Source organism: Nelusetta ayraudi, unplaced genomic scaffold (assembly GCF_046127955.1).
Source record: "Nelusetta ayraudi isolate G7.1 ecotype Tasmania unplaced genomic scaffold, CSIRO-AGI_Nayr_v1 ptg000019l, whole genome shotgun sequence".
Taxonomy (NCBI): domain Eukaryota; kingdom Metazoa; phylum Chordata; class Actinopteri; order Tetraodontiformes; family Monacanthidae; genus Nelusetta; species Nelusetta ayraudi.
Genome location: NW_027466069.1, coordinates 1,518,023 through 1,533,602, shown reverse-complemented (window position 1 = coordinate 1,533,602; position 15,580 = coordinate 1,518,023). Strand labels below are relative to the sequence as shown.

Below are 15,580 nucleotides of genomic sequence, written 5' to 3'. Positions count from 1 at the left end.
TCTCATGACTTACTCAGATTCTGGCGAGACCTCAGACATGCTGTGGGAAGTGGCGGACTGAGGCAGGGAGGGGGGGGGTCCGTGGGCGGAGCCATTAGGCCCAGGGTTTGAGAGGGCGGGAGGGGTGAGGACGGAGGAGTTGAAGGAGGCCAGGATGGAGGACAGGATGTCCAGGTGCTCACTGGACGGCTGTCGGACGAGGGCGGGGTTCAGACCGGCCATCTGGGGCACGGCCGGACCGGGGTACCTACACGGAGGGGCAGAGTCCAGCCGGCCCCGGGCGTGACCGGGGGGAGGGGGCGGCTCCTGCTGGGGCTCCTCGGAGATGGGGGGAGGAGGGGAGGAGGAGGCGGGCTGGTCGGGGAGCGAGGGCTGGCGGGGGGGCAGGGTGCGGAGCCACTCCCGGCACGGCTGGGCCTGGCCTCCCACGCCGTTGGCCTCCAGCTGTTCCCGGGACCTGCTGCTCATCAGCGCCCCCCCGAGGTGCTCCCTGGACGAGGCCTGGCGTCGCGTCAGCGAGTTGAGCTGCGATCGGGAGCCACTGAGGTAGCCGTCCATCCCCGAGCCCCCGTTGGCGCCGCTCAGATCCTCCCGGGAGGCGTGGACGCTGGCCGCGTGGTGGCCGTCCAGCCTGTCCATGGACAAAAAGTTCTCCCTGGAGGGCACCGCCCTCTGGTGCTCAAACCCCAGACCTCCCAGCCCAGCGCCCTGCCCCAAGCCCAGCTCTCTCCTCCTGGGCAGGAGGTCCAGGTTGTCTCTGGAGCCCCGGGAGTCCAGGCGGTCCCTCGATCCCCCGATGGTCTGCCTGCCCAGCGGATCCCTGGACAGCTGCCTCCGGGCCAGAGAGTCCAGGTGCTCCCTGGAGGAGTAGCGGGAGGCCGGCTGAGAGAGGGAACCAGAACCTCCCCCGGCAGCTGTGGCCGAGTACATGCGACCGTAGGAGGCTGCCGGAACGCCGCGGTGGCCTAGTGTGGAGGTTCTGTACCAGTTGAGCTCGCTGGGGACTCTGTTCTTGCTGGACAGACCCTGGAGGGCCGGAGGACAGCCCAGGCGGTTCTTCAGGATGCCTGGAAAAGGGTCACAGAGGTTGCCATAAGTACCAGAAGAAGGGAACATAAGAATTAAAATTAAAATCGCTAGATTTTTTATTTATTTATTTTTTTAACAATGATTCATCTTTTCATGATGATCATTAATGAGTAAAATACTACTAAGCAATCACGAAAATCATGAAAAATATTTCAAAATGAAGGTGAAAAAGTAGAAATAGCTGCTCTGTATGAGTCTCATACATTTCAATTAATTTAGTTAAAGGGACTTCATACATGGTCACATGTGTGAAGTTAATGTGTGTCTGCGTCGTCTTTCTATCACGAATTTCCCTGAAATGTCAGCAGTGCTTCCAGGCAACATGACTAATCACCCAAACGTCATCATCTTCCTCGTTCAGGCTTAATGTGCCTGCATAAACACGGACGCAACCCTCAGATGCACCAATCTTAGGAAAATACAGCCTGAAAACACATTAAGTGGAGTCATATGTGGTTGAAGGAGCAGCTGTAGGTTGCAGCTGAGGAAGCACAATTTGTTGGAATAAAAGGGAATGAAATGAACCAAACGGAAAAGGGAAACAATTGAACATAAATGGGAAGCGAGTTAAAACGCTGCAATGCAGCATTTCTGTCATTATTCTCACGATCAGCTGTGTGGTTGCCTCACCCTTCCGGTGCCTGTGCGGCTGGCTGGGGCCGTTCTCGTCCCCGCTGGTCAGCGCTGCGTCCAGCTGGTTGTTGTTGGCAGCGTCCTTACTGTAGTCTCCCCCCAGGGGGCGCTCCGACCCCCACTTCTGCATGGTGTGCGGCTCGCACTCCTCCAAAGCTGGCCAGTAAGATAACAGGTCATTGCCATCCAGATCTGTCTCACACACACACACATACACACACACACACACACACACACACACACACACACACACACACACATGCACACACACACACACACACACACACACACACACACACTCTCTCATTACTTGTGAGTTTCAGCTTCGTTTCAGAGTTCATGACAAGCGTTAAAGAGAAAACCTTGTTCTCGTCAGGTCGTCCTTTATCACCCAGTGACATTGGAGGAAGCGATATAAACGTATTAAATTGTAATTAGGATGAGAAAAATTGGAAATTAATTATTCACTTTATCGCAGATTAAACGATTTATTACTGAAGCTGGTAAAAACCGCTGTAAAGATTCAGATTTTGATTCAACTATACTATAAAACAGATGGCACCATAGCAGTAATTAGAAACACAACAGTATATTATCATTAAGAAAAACAGCTGTGGACAGAAAAATAATATTTCAGTACAAATTTACCTGAACAAGATGTTTTTTCAGAATTCTTTCACATTCAAATGCTGCCACTGAAAGTCTTTTTAATCTGACCTAAATCGATTTGTTTTAATTATTTAAAAGCAAATTAGATGGAGGCCAATGCAAGCGTATATTTCGCTCCTCAATGAATCACACCTGCACACTGTGGTGAAGAACCCAAGACCAACATGAAAAGGGAAAAGACGAAGCTTCTGTGTGTCCATATCATAGCCGGCCACCAGGGGGCAATAAAGATGTTTTACTCAAATTGATTGAGGTCTCACTGCGGCCATGAAAACGACTCCGCTTTCCCGGCGGTGAGGTCGTCAACTTCACACTGTGACCTTTCGGGGAGACCAGCCCTGCCTCGGCTCTTCACTCTGATATATTGATTCATTGATTGGACTGTGCTGATCACCTGGATCCTGCCTGATAAACTGGCAGCAGTGGTGCATATTTTAGCTGCCACAGAGGTGATACAGTCCGAGATGGCTTATTCAGTTGAAAATGTGACATGTTATATCATAAAGCCACACTCATCATGGCGTGCTGGATGCAGCACTTGCACCTTTTTCTAGCAGATGTAGGAATGCAGGTCAAGATAACTGAGTGCTAATTGTCCGAACACATAAATAGACATCACTTATGTAGAAAAGTGGTTGTTACTGTGATAGAAAGGATGTGAGGACCTTTTTTTCAACCCCCCCAAAAAATCTAATTACAACCATTTTCTTACAATCACGTGTTTTGGCAGGAGCTACCAATAGCTTGTGTAGCTATCGACTGACTTTCGGCCGTGAGAATGAAATCGCAAGGTGCGCCCGTGTACCTTTGGTGCCGTTGTGGGTGGGCTCGGTGAGCAGACGCTCGCCGTGATTGGAGCGTTTGAACCGCCGTTGAATGCGTCCGCGGAGCCGGACGTTGTCTTCGCTCTCCGAGGACGGGATGGAGAGACTGCGCTCCTCGTCCATGGACAGGTCCGAGTCCGAGTCCGAGTCCTCGCCTGGCAAAAGAGAGTTGGGGAAATAAGGGGAAAAAAAGGTTAGAAATGGAAGGAAAAAGACAAATGAAGAAGTAAAAATGTGGGTACAATTTTCTTTATTAGAAACGAAAAGAAGCCAACAGAGGTCAAGAAAGTATCACACTGAGGAGTTGTGTGTCTCAGTGCTCATGTTCCTGATGTATGTAAGTATTGTATACCTCCGTCTCTATGGAACATGGCTACATCCAGGTCTGTGGCACCAGTGTGGACCAGGTTTTGGTCCAGAGTCTGACGGGCCAAGAGGTTTTCTCTAATGGGAGGGAGAAAGGAGAGTCACACACACACACACACACACACACACACACACACACACACACACACACACACAGGATGATACATATTAAGAATCACTCACTCAAAATGAATCACTGATCCATGAAGGCACCCACATCCACTCTGAGAGTACATTAGTGTTGCTCCACATACACGAGCGGTACATTGTTACATCCAATCTTCTTCATCTTTACTCCACTGACCCACAAATTACTAAATGTTTGTTTAACTGAAGCTCCCCGAAGCAACTTTGCCTTAAATCAGAGTCTCAGAGACTCGATCCAACCTGACAGAGTCCAATTAAAGGGTCCCAGATTAAACACACAGATCCTTGAGCCGCGAGTTGACAAGACTTACAGATCTCAAGCAAAAAGCTGATTTAGCTCCCTGTTTACAGCCCCCTGCGAAAGCTGTGCGTTTTTGGGTTGTTCACTGACAAGATTGAGACATTACAGTCAGAAACTGTCAAAACTTACACAGGACCATTAAAGTGTCATTTCTACCGTCTTTGCGTTAAGTCTTAAAACATTGTGTGTGTGTGTGTGAATATTTTAAAAGTTTTTATACCTGGCGGAGCTGACCGAGGAGATGGTGGAGGTGCCCAGGGTGATGCGGTGCAGCCCGCTCTGCTCCAGCAGAGATGCATTGTGATAGGGGTTCTGAGTCTGACATATAAAAAAAAACAAAACAGCCATGTTTGTTTTACTACAATGTCCCAAGACGGCATACTCTTACAAGAATCACAGAAGCTGCCCAGGAATTAGGACACAAGCTGAGCTTCCTGGACCCTTACTGACCGCTATAAGTATAAATAACGGATGATTCAGCTGGAGTCAGACAGGCGAAAGGATTCTTATATAGACGCTCATTTATACATACAGTTCAAAGGCACAGAGAGCCGAGCACGCGTGTCTAATAATAGATTTGTTCATGCAGTCGGTTAGTCCCAGGTGACTCGTTGATGGATGGGATGAACTGTGAAGGAAATGGGAGGTTAAGAGGGTGAACTGAAAAATGCAGAAGCTGACACATTAAGGCCCGCGCGCGCACCAAATTGCACAGTTGACCAAAGAACGCGCGGTTGCGTACACGGGACGGCGGCGCTGTGATCAATATTCTGGAGCGAGGCGGGTTTGAGTGCGCCGCCGCTCGGAAGAGGAAACACTCACGTCGGTGGACAGTTGAAAGTGTGTTTTGACAGGCGAAGGGCTCGCGCACGTACAGTGTAAACGTGTGTACGGTGTACGTTCAAAACAGGCGCAGGAAAGTGCTGTGGTGGAAGTGGGCTAAAAAGCGGACGGGAGCGGCTCCGCCGGCTGCCGAGTTGCTTTATGTGGGTCAGTGACGCAGCCTCGAGGCAGGAGGACAGGAGAGATAAATGGATGGATGGAGGGAAGGAGGAATGGAGGGCAAGAGGGCTTTTGTGAGTTTCTAATAATGGACGCGGTGAAGATGTGAATCCAGGGAAGGGAAATACAGCGAGCAGGGGGGTGGCCCACATCTGGCTCTCACGTTCACCCTCAATCTCGAATGACCTATGAGCGAGATTTCACTAAGTTGAATACTCATTTACAGATTTTTGTATCACAGTGCATATCACAGTGCATAATGTGCAGAAAACTGCACATTTAGCCCTCTGTTTTCAGCCTCCTGTCAAAGCGCTGGGTTTCAGCATTAGTTTTAGCAAAAATGGATGCTTTATTTCCTCACAGGTGTTATCACAGCCTGTTGAGGCGCCACAAAGAGCCAATTTCTAAAGCTGTGTAGTTCATTGCACACTTTCTGAAGAGTGGAGGAAGAAATGGAACAGATTGACTCATTTCACAGGCTAGAAACTCAGATTGTTATCGGCAGTGGTTAGCACTGATGCCTCACAGCAAGAAGGTTGAGGGTTCGATTCTGGGCCAGGGAGCTTTCTGTGTGGAGTTTGCATGTTCTCCCTGTGTGTGCGTGGGTTCTCTCCGGGTTCTCCGGCTTCCTCCCACAGTCCAAAAACATGCATGTGAGGTCAACTGGAAACTCTAAATTGACCGTAGGTGTGCATGTGAGTGTGAATGGTTGTTAGTCTCCATGTAGCCCTGCGATGAACTGGCGACTTGTCCAGGGTGTCACTCTGTCTTCGCCCTATGACAGCTGGGTTAGGCTCCAGCAGACCCCCATGACCCCGAGCGCGGGCATGGAAAATGAATGGATGGATGGATGGATGGATGGATGGATGGGACTTTTACAACTCTTATCAGCATAACGCTGCAGGTGCGAGTGACCCACGGTGTTCTGCGGTGGTCTCGGTGGGTCTTCGGCAGGACTCTTCTTGCCCAGACAGGCCACTCTCCAGGCCTCCTGGACCTCCGAGTTGAACACAGTGAAGACCAGCATCACCGTCAAGCCCTGGGAGACAAACAGAAAGAGGAAGTGTCGCTCTTGGTTTATTGCGCTTTCGTGTTCCTGCCACGGCTGCAAGAAAAAAACCCACAACACAAACATAAAACATTTAGTTCAGACCTGCACGATGCAAAGGACATCAAAGATGTAGTAGAACGCAAGGATGCTGTTGTTGACGGCCATCAGGCCGCACAGCCACGTGGAGGTGGCCACCAGCAGCAGCACAAAGGCGTTTCGAATGGTGCCGCTGTGGAGACACACAGAGGGAGAAAGAGGTGAAATGTGGGCACACGGTGAGCCTGGCACGCATTCAATGACTTCATACGGTGTTGCCGCTGAGCTTTGACTGATCACCGAAAACAGTGACGTATCAAACTTCCCCACAGGCACCTTCACCAGGGCTATTTTATAAAGGCAACGATCATGCTACAGGTGACCGCAGGCTGAGCTTTATTGGAGCGCGGAACCTGAAAAATGAACAGATCTCGAGGCAGAAAAGACAAGAGGGGCCGGGGTGGCAGGAAGTAAAAGGCAGCAGTCGGGGCCGCATCGATTTCCTTTTTGTTGTTTATCTTCATTTAGATGCTACAGTGGCCATTAGCCGCCTTTATCTGGGCTTTCCCGCCGCTGACTGAGAGCTTTTCCCGCGCGCCCTCTGAGCAAACCTTATCGAACGAGTACGGACTGCGGCTATTACGACGCGCCGGCTAAAAATCTTAAGCCCTTTCTCGCCGAGATAAGATATGACAAACCTAAAACGGGGCAGTTTGTGAAACGACTCAGGCGCAGCTGGACGGGAACTTACATGACGGGGAGCTTCTTGGTCTCCTTCTGAGAAGGGTTGCAGGAAATCTTGGCAACAATCATGAAAATCCCTCCATTCATCTGAAGAGACGGATCAGCACAAACGATAAGATGTTTGTATTTTGAATACAATACTGCTGCTGGATAATACAGACAACGGGTGATAGAAAGTCACTGTGAGTAAAATCGCCCATAACTGGAGAAAAAAAGAAACAGTTTGTGAGTAAGAAACACAAACACAAATAAAACAACCGCATATAAAGGTGCAACCAATGCTAGTGAAACTCGTTTTCCTATGTAAAGCTTTATAACACAGCAAAAGAAAAAAAGAAAAACAGTGTTGTGCCTCTGTTGTGACAGCGTGCATTGTTTGAAAATTACAAACCATGCCGCCGAATGTTAAAATTGTTGCTTCAATTGAGGCAAAAACATGTGACCACGTGTGACGTGTTTTATTCAAGTATAACAGGGGTGCAATCACGTTCCTCCGGTTGGAAAAGTAAAATTTTAACGATGTGTCTGCACACTGTCGCCAGCGGAGCGGAGGGGAGACGGTTTACCAGGATGACGATGGCGATGGGACCAGCGAAGCTCCAGATGAGTTTGTCGTCGATGGAGATCCAGCAGAAGTCGGGGTTCCCGTATCCCTCTGGGTCCAGGCCCACCGCCAGGCCTGCGGCCAAGGGGGAGGGAAGGAAACGGCGCCGTGGACTCGTTACTGATGAATTATTCTTGCACGGCGAGCTCGGTCGTAAAAATCTGTTGCTCAAACCAATCGGTTTTTATCGCGGCACACCGACTCGTCCTCGTGCACACCCACACTTCCCCGCGAGCCCAGCAGTAGTCAGGTGTGGATGAGAAATAAATACTGAACTGATCCCAAACTGGGGCGTCTGCGGTTCTGAAGAACTTTTAAATTGGATCGCGAGAGTCAAGGGGACAAGCAAAGCCTTAATAAAGATGGACAGACGGATAAACACACCGCTGGGGCTGAGGAACAAGACAGGCAGCTGTGTGTGTGTGTGTGTGTGTGTGTGTGTGTGTGTGTGTGTGTGTGTGTGTGTGTGTGTGCGTGAGGACAGATTCAGACTTCAGGCTAAAAGAGACAGCAGTCGATGTGTCTGTGACAGACACATCACAAGATTTCAAGGCTGTGACAGCATGTAGGCATCTGAAAATGTGTATGTGATGCGTGTGTGTGTCTATGTGTTTATGTGTGTGTGTACGTGTGTGTGTGTGTGTGTGTGTGAAAATAGAGGAAGGGGGAGTCGCACTGATATTACTTGCTTATGTCAAGAAAAGAAATTGCTTCCACGTGAACGTGAGTGTGTGTGCGTATGCACGTGCGTGCGCGTGAATGTGTGTGTGTGTGTGTGTGTGTGTGTGTGTGTGTGTGTGTGTATATGCTTCCTATCTCTTTATTAAAATGCCACCCAAGCCAGTTTAAAGCCAAATGTTAATAAAACACCTTATCTGCAGAGGACACGCAGCTTCAAATGCGCGTCTTTACACACACACATGCACACGCGCAAGTGTGTGTGTAATCGAAACCAGGTGTATATATATACACAGTGCACGACAAAAAAAAAAAAAACCTCATTGCGGGGCAACGGGTCCACCGCTGTGCGCTCACCGGTGATGATTGCGGGCACGCCCCAGCCGATGGCGTAGTAGAACCTCATGGCGCCGTAGTTGATGTTGCGCTGCTCCGTCTGCATGCGGTAGATGTGGAGGCCCTCCACGAACATCCAGGCAAAGGAGGACATGAAGAAGTAGTGCAGCAGGATGGCCACCACCGTGCACAGGAACTACGGCGCCGGACAGAGAGAGACAGCACTATGACCGAGGGGCAGAGAGGACCAGTGGCAGAAAATCCCGAATGACTAAATGACCAATGAGCGCAGTTTGTGGGCAGGGCGTCGCAACGCACATCCAGGAAACACACAAAACAACCGAGGTGAAATGGAAAGGGATATTGTTTGTATGCTGGATTAAATTTAGGCCTTGTTCAGACTCCCAGAGAAAATCCGATTAATAGTCGATCCAGTTGGAAACCGGATGGCTCTTTCGTAGTCTGAACAGTCACAAATCACATGAAATCTGATTTTTGCAAAACAGATTGAAACCACCTTTTGGAGGTGGTTTCAAATGGCATTTGGGCAGGTGCGTCTCAGTGTGAACGGCTCCAAAGACACTGATTGGTTTTGACACTCCGTGAGGTCACTCTACGCGACGCAAGACCCAACGTGCCAGACCAGAGGGCGCCGTTCAAGGTGCGTAGCTGTAACGTAATGGAGCAGACAGAAGAAGTTGAAAACAGGATGAGGAAAGTCATTGGCTCATCAGCGTGTGGGGCGATACTGTAGCTCCATTCAAGCCAGGCTCCAGGCCATGTATCGCAACAAGTGCTGCTGTCGCAATTATATGACGTCACACACTACACGCTACGCTGGACGACGCCTCCGCCCCGACGTTGTTGCTACAGCAACCTGTCAGGTGGGTCAGTAATGTGGCCCAGTCTGAACTGAACAGAGCCAGATCCCATTTGGACACTTGCTAAAAACAGCGTGCACAATCAGCCCTCAAAATCGTATTGGAGAAGGAATCTGATTGGAATCAGATTTCCCTGCAGTCTGAATGCAACCTTAGGACACCTAAGGGTCACTCTGAGCATGAGCAGGTAGTAGAGACGTCCCAGAGGAGATTTTAATGGATGAAGTTTATAGTTGAGGAGTGATTGGGACAAACACATCTGAGCTTATGTTTTAATCAGACAGGTTCTAACTGTTTGGTACGAGGCCGTTATGATTATGAAGTGGGTTCCTGAGTTGTACCTGACAGCTCAGGCCAGGTTTCAGCAAACTTTTCCAATGGACAAACATGTTTATATGTGGTCATGTAAAGAAATGCACTTAGGCAGACGTTTGCATAGTATCAGCAGCTGTGTGACACAAACTCAGTCCTTCAGCTTAAAACTGTCACCTCAATTTTGACCGTCATGCTCATTGTGTTATACCCTTTTGAACTTTGTCAAATTTAGACGGAAATCCGCATCCCGAGCGGCACTTTAAGGCAACGCCACTGCTCACGCCGTCTATGTCTGAAGCCTGGGGCAACATGACATTAACGTCCAAACAACTCTGGTCAACTTCTGCTGTTTGCTTTGCCAGTAATGCCGAACTCTCGCCGCACCCCCATGAATAATTCCCAACATTAACATTTCAGTTTTCAGGCAGAACAACAACTGCAGGCTGCACTGGAGCATGCTGGGAGCGCAATGTGAAGCGCCAGAGCCTTCAGACTGCTGCCTTGTTCGTTTTTATTAGATGGGAGCGACGTCTTTCAAAGCCGAGTGGCACTAAATCACAGCAAGCGCACATCTGAAAAGCGCTCAGCGTCGTCTTCAAAAGGGAGAAGTTAAAAAAAAGTAAAAAATCAACCGAGTGCTGGCAGCAGCTTGGAAAATCACAGGGTTCTGGAGTGAATGTTTCGACGACGTGCTCTGAATATCAAGGCAACATAGAAAATAAAGCTTTCTAATGCGATCTGTACAGGGAAAATCGAAGACAATCCGTCAAAAGTTATAATTTCAATGCAGACTGCCAATGGCTGCACATCTCCGGAGGAAACTTCATGACCCTGGAAATGCACAACTCTTTTGAACTGTCATCATTTAAACTCTCCATCCTTTGTTAAATGACACTTAGAAATTAGATGTGAAGGTTCAGTAATAATCCCGTTGATAATGATTGAACCAATTTCTGCAACGACAACACAAAGAAAAAAAAGCATCTAAAAGCCAAATAAAGAAAAAGACATGAGTCAGCATTTCAAAAGCACTGCAGCCAAACACACACACACACACACACACACACACACACACACACACACACACGCACTGCCGTGAGCACTGGCATGATCTCCGGAGCATGACACACATGACTCACAGGACACACTGTTCAGCTAGAAGTAACACTTCACACTGTAAGAGCTGTACACTCGGTGGTGTGGGGGCGAGGGGGTGAGGGGAGATGCAACTTAATTAATTGGATTTCATGCTGAGTGAGCACATCTTGCAGCACCCAGCACCCTGGGCAATGTGCAGACATGCAAAAACACACATCTGTGATGTAACCGAATTAAAGAACAGGGAAAAGGGGAAGACCTAGAAATGATTCATTCACTGGGGAAGGAACAGTGTGTTTCCCGTCCATTAAATATGAACAAGGTGGAAAAAGAGAAAGTGTGTTTGCTTTTCTTCGGCTGTGCAAATCTTAAAAAAGCAAAACATAAAATGTAAAGTTCCAGGATAAACATGCGGCTGTGGTTTTTACCTGCTGCTCTGTGTGGTTGACCCCCAGCAGGAAGACCAGCTCGGACAGAAACATGGCCGCCGCCGTGTTGGAATGGATGCTCCTGGTGTTGGACTTGAGGCCCCGCAGGCAGGACAGCACCATGACGGTGAGGAGGAGGGCCAGCATGGAGAGGCACAGTGTGGAGTAGGTGACCAGGGCCAGGGTCTCCAGGTCCCCCTCCAACTGCTGCTCACAGAGAGGAGCAGAGGACAATGTGTTGGCACACAAGAGGCTAAATAACATGTAAAGCATGTAAACAGCGTAAACTACGGCAGAAGACCTCTGAGTACGCTGACAAAGATGTGATTTCACTGTTAGGCGATTATAAACAGTATTGGCGAGTAATCCATTACTAAGTAATCCACTACTGTAACAGAGGCAATTTTTGGTACTGCAAAATTTGCACTTTAATAAAGTTCATTCCAAAGCACTGAGCAACTGCTACTTTGTCTTTTTTTTTAACTAAAGTAATTAGTAACTGATTACTCATGAAACAAGGTAGTTAAAGAAGTAATTAGATTACTTTTTAAAAGAGTAATCAGTAGTTTGATTACTTTTATAGAGTAGCCCTAGCAACACTGATAATAAAGACTTAACAGAGCAGGCGATCTCTGTATTAAAACTCTTTTTAAATAGCCTGATTGAAAACACAAGGTCAGCTGATCAAGGTAAGGCACGCACACGAATGACCAGCAGACAGGACAATCAGCAGAAGACATTTTCACCTTCTGGCGAATAAAACCCCCAAAGACATGACTAATTGCGCAAATTCTATCAGAGTGACAGCGAGACCGGCGTGTCACACGACTGGCAATGAGACACTTGTGCTGCCGCTGCGCCCAGCCATTAACGAGGAGCACATTTCCAATCAGCGTGCAACATTTTAACACCGGCTTATTTTGGATTTGAAAATGCGGCTTTTATATTCATGGCGAGGCGTGAGGTTTCCTGAGTCTCCTTCCTGCCGGTGATTCAGTGCACCGCCACTTATCATGCTGAAGTGGTCCGACCGGAGAGGTTTTTGTATTAAACCGTGAAAATCTGCTACGGCTGTAGCAAGTCGGTCCCTTTAGCCTTTCGGAGCAGAAGTCTGGGCTGTAATTCTGAGCGATTACATGCTGAAACACCGGCAAAGACTGCCAATTAGCAGCTACAGGTATGTCAAAGAGGTGTGTGTGTGTGTGTATGTACGGGGGTGTGGGTGCAACAAGAGGTCAGCACTGCATGTTCATTCAGAGCAGGAATTACATGACGAGTGCAAGTAATCGCTAAATCAATACTGAAGGATCACCCACCTCCCTGTGCGAACTGTCCATTAGCACGCCGAAGGTGCCCAGCCTCTGGCACTGGCAGCGCACGTGAGAGGTGTTCCTGTACACCACCATGCAGTCCCTGACGGTCCAGCAGCCTCCGGCCTCGTGCCTGCATGGGGAGGGAGGGAGAAGAGGGAGGTGGTCAGCGGTGAAAAGGGGGACTGTGTCCAGCGAGAAAGTTTGTGTTTCCACTGCTGCAGGTTCCCTTGCCCAGCCAAAAAACATCAGCCGGCCCAGTCAACCGATCCACTGTGGCAGTCCACAGATTCAGGAAGAGCCACACACACACCACAACCTCCTCAAATTTTTTTATTGACGCATTTTCAGATTCTTTTTGTCATCAAGACGGGCGGTTTCATTAAACTGCTACTGCCATTCACAATAAAGGTTCAGCAGTGAAACCAGAAGGGTTGATGGGTGTGATGATAGTGGTGGTGTGATCAATCAATCAATCAATCAACCAATCAACCAATCAATCAATCAATCAATCAATCAATCATATTGATCTGCCTAAACTGGTCAGAGAGAAAACGGTCAGCACCTAAAAGTTGAAAGGCAGATCGTACTAAATAAAAACATATTAAACAAATTCAAATCTCATCTTGGAGGCGGGAAGTCAAATTCAATGAATATTATGCAAAAACGTTGAATGTGAACTCCCAGTGAATGTGGAAAGTCCAAGCGTTGCTGATTTTGGGTGTGGAAGTTGCAGCAAAGTCTCAGTTAGTATAGTGCAAAGCTAAAACCCTGCACTCTGGCGGGAAGCTGTACGCAGCAGGCTAAATATGAAAGGCTACTCCACTGGAGACCAGGATGAAAACTAAAGAGCTGGTTTATATACCTGGTATTTTGATAGAACAAAAAAAACAAACATCAAATAATAATACCTAACAGACAACAGCATACCTGATAATATCTGGTAATAAATACTGTGTAAATGCAGTATTACAGCATTGGTCTGTACTCACGGGCTGCTGTGGTTCCACTGCACACACAGGGGTTTGCTGCGATTCGCCGTCTCCAGCAGCTTGAACTCCAGCAGTATGGGCTGGTCCAAGTGTCCACCAACAAACGTGTGGTTGTTGTAGACGGACACGCTGACAACTGGGGAGTTCATTACCGGGTGTCTGGGCAGCCTGAGGGAGGGAGAGTGCCGAGTTAGCCCTGTGTGTGTGTGTGTGTGGGTGGGTGGGTGGGTGGGTGTTGACTAAATCAGACGTAGAGCGGAGCTCCGGTTGGCGGCAGCGACGGGGGAAAGGCCAGTTAGGGCCGAGATTGGGCGCATTAGCGGCCTTAAATTACTGGACGCCTCCACCTGCTGGAAACTGGTCAGCGTGTCACTTCCCAGTGAAGCTGAGCAGGAAGGCACTGGCAGAGGGAGAGACTGAACACTGATTCCGGTAATGGGGATTTTTTTTGAAATGCAGCGGATGATGATGATGATGCGCTGCCTGTTGTGATGTCAGAGCATTTTTTTGTTGATGCATAAATTGTATAGTTAATCCAGACTTTAAGGTTTGTTCAGACTGCCAGCCAAAATCCGATTTTTAGCCCATCCAGATTGAAACCAGATGGCTCTTTTGTAGTGTGAACAGGCACAAATCCATTTTGCAATTTTCGCAAATCAGATTGAAACCTCCTTTGAGATGTAGTTTCAAATCTCATTTGGACAGATGTGTCTCAGTGTGAACAGCTCCAAACACTCTACGTGACGCAAGACCCAATGCGCCAGAGCAGAGAGCGCCATTCCAGCGCTACAGCAACCTGTCAGACGGGTCAATAATGTGGCCCAGTCTGAACAGAGCCTGATCCCATTTAGACACTTGCTAAAAAACAGTGTGGACAGTCAGCCCTCAAAATCGGATTTGAATCAGATTCGCCTGCAGTCTGAACGCAGCCTAATATCCAACTGAGCTCCTCAGATGATCAATGCTGATGCTGTGACAGTGATCCATTCCTAACCTCACTCCCCGCCGGTCGGCGTGGTACTTGGGCGGAAGGGCGGCGCCCAGGCTGCGGTAGATCAGCATGATGACGATGGTGATGGGCTGCTCGGGCATCAAGACGGCTCGCCTGGCCGCGGTGTATCCTCCCGTGTGATTGGCTGAGATACCGACCGGTGCGGGCGAAGGGTTCTGAGGGGAAGAGGCTGGAAAAGCAGGAAGTCCACGTTTTGAAAGTCTGTTTTTTTTTTTAAAATTTAATTTAAATTTTTTTTGCGGAACAAGTTTGCTGCCTTACGTTCTTTCTCCAGCCGCTCCTTCTCTTTCCAGCTGTGCTGCTGCTGCTGCCGTGACACCAGGGCAGCAGGAGGCAGAATCACATGGGTGTAGGGATCCCACGGGGCTTGACCGCGAAAGAGGGAGGTGTGGTAACGAGGGAAGCGCCGCCGCACGTGTGTCCGGTTCTCCACACGGTCGAGATTCATGACTGAGCGCACAAACAAGCAGAAAACAAACAAAGGCAGACTGAACATTTGTGGCTGTGACTGCAAATCTCATATTTGGAAGTGAACGAGGGAGAAATGTTTTTATAATTTCAAGCAGAAGACAGAAGAAACAAACTAACTTACTAAACTGAAAAAAACAACAACAAAAAACTACTGGCAAAAAACTGAAAAACTAACTAAAACAATTGATCCCTTGTGACTTCAGGTATGTGAGAGAACCATTAAAATGGTTCTCTCACATACATACACACACACTAACACTGAGTCAAATGAAAGAAGAAGACAAGGTATTGAGCCGCTAGTGCGGAGTCAATACAGGGGTGCTCTATAATGGACACGGCAGTGGTTTGTGTGCATGCGTTTGCTCCTCCAATTTTCTGCGGCAGTCTCTCACGACTCTGATGGAGAAACAGCTGGGTTAATAAGAATCACTCAATTTATAGATTTGGCCCCCGAGCAGCACATATTGGTGACTAACAGATGGGTGTCAGGTCCCCCCACCTCCCTTTCTGGACAGTCTTCCACAACATTAATAATTAGCACTGGGTGTGAAATTTAGCTTCAGCTGCTTCTTATCTTTCCCCGTGCTTTTACT

At 48.5% G+C, this 15,580-nt stretch overlaps 1 protein-coding gene across 3 annotated transcripts in view; it reads right to left on the bottom strand.

Moving 5' to 3' along the window:
* The window catches only part of celsr3 (cadherin, EGF LAG seven-pass G-type receptor 3), a 76,916-nt gene that overhangs the window by 3,856 nt on the left and 57,480 nt on the right, over positions 1–15,580 (bottom strand). For 2 of the 3 annotated variants that reach the window (XM_076026148.1, XM_076026149.1), the window contains 15 exons: positions 14,778–14,966; positions 14,499–14,685; positions 13,505–13,672; positions 12,519–12,645; positions 11,203–11,409; positions 8,502–8,676; positions 7,429–7,541; positions 6,870–6,949; positions 6,185–6,311; positions 5,951–6,070; positions 4,250–4,347; positions 3,568–3,659; positions 3,197–3,370; positions 1,720–1,914; positions 14–1,067 (listed from right to left, as the gene is read on the bottom strand). In XM_076026148.1, coding sequence (XP_075882263.1) covers positions 14–1,067; positions 1,720–1,914; positions 3,197–3,370; positions 3,568–3,659; positions 4,250–4,347; positions 5,951–6,070; positions 6,185–6,311; positions 6,870–6,949; positions 7,429–7,541; positions 8,502–8,676; positions 11,203–11,409; positions 12,519–12,645; positions 13,505–13,672; positions 14,499–14,685; positions 14,778–14,966 — 3,106 coding nt within the window. The remainder of the gene's footprint in view (positions 1–13; positions 1,068–1,719; positions 1,915–3,196; positions 3,371–3,567; positions 3,660–4,249; positions 4,348–5,950; positions 6,071–6,184; positions 6,312–6,869; positions 6,950–7,428; positions 7,542–8,501; positions 8,677–11,202; positions 11,410–12,518; positions 12,646–13,504; positions 13,673–14,498; positions 14,686–14,777; positions 14,967–15,580) is intronic. The other variant, XM_076026150.1, reaches the window with a different exon arrangement.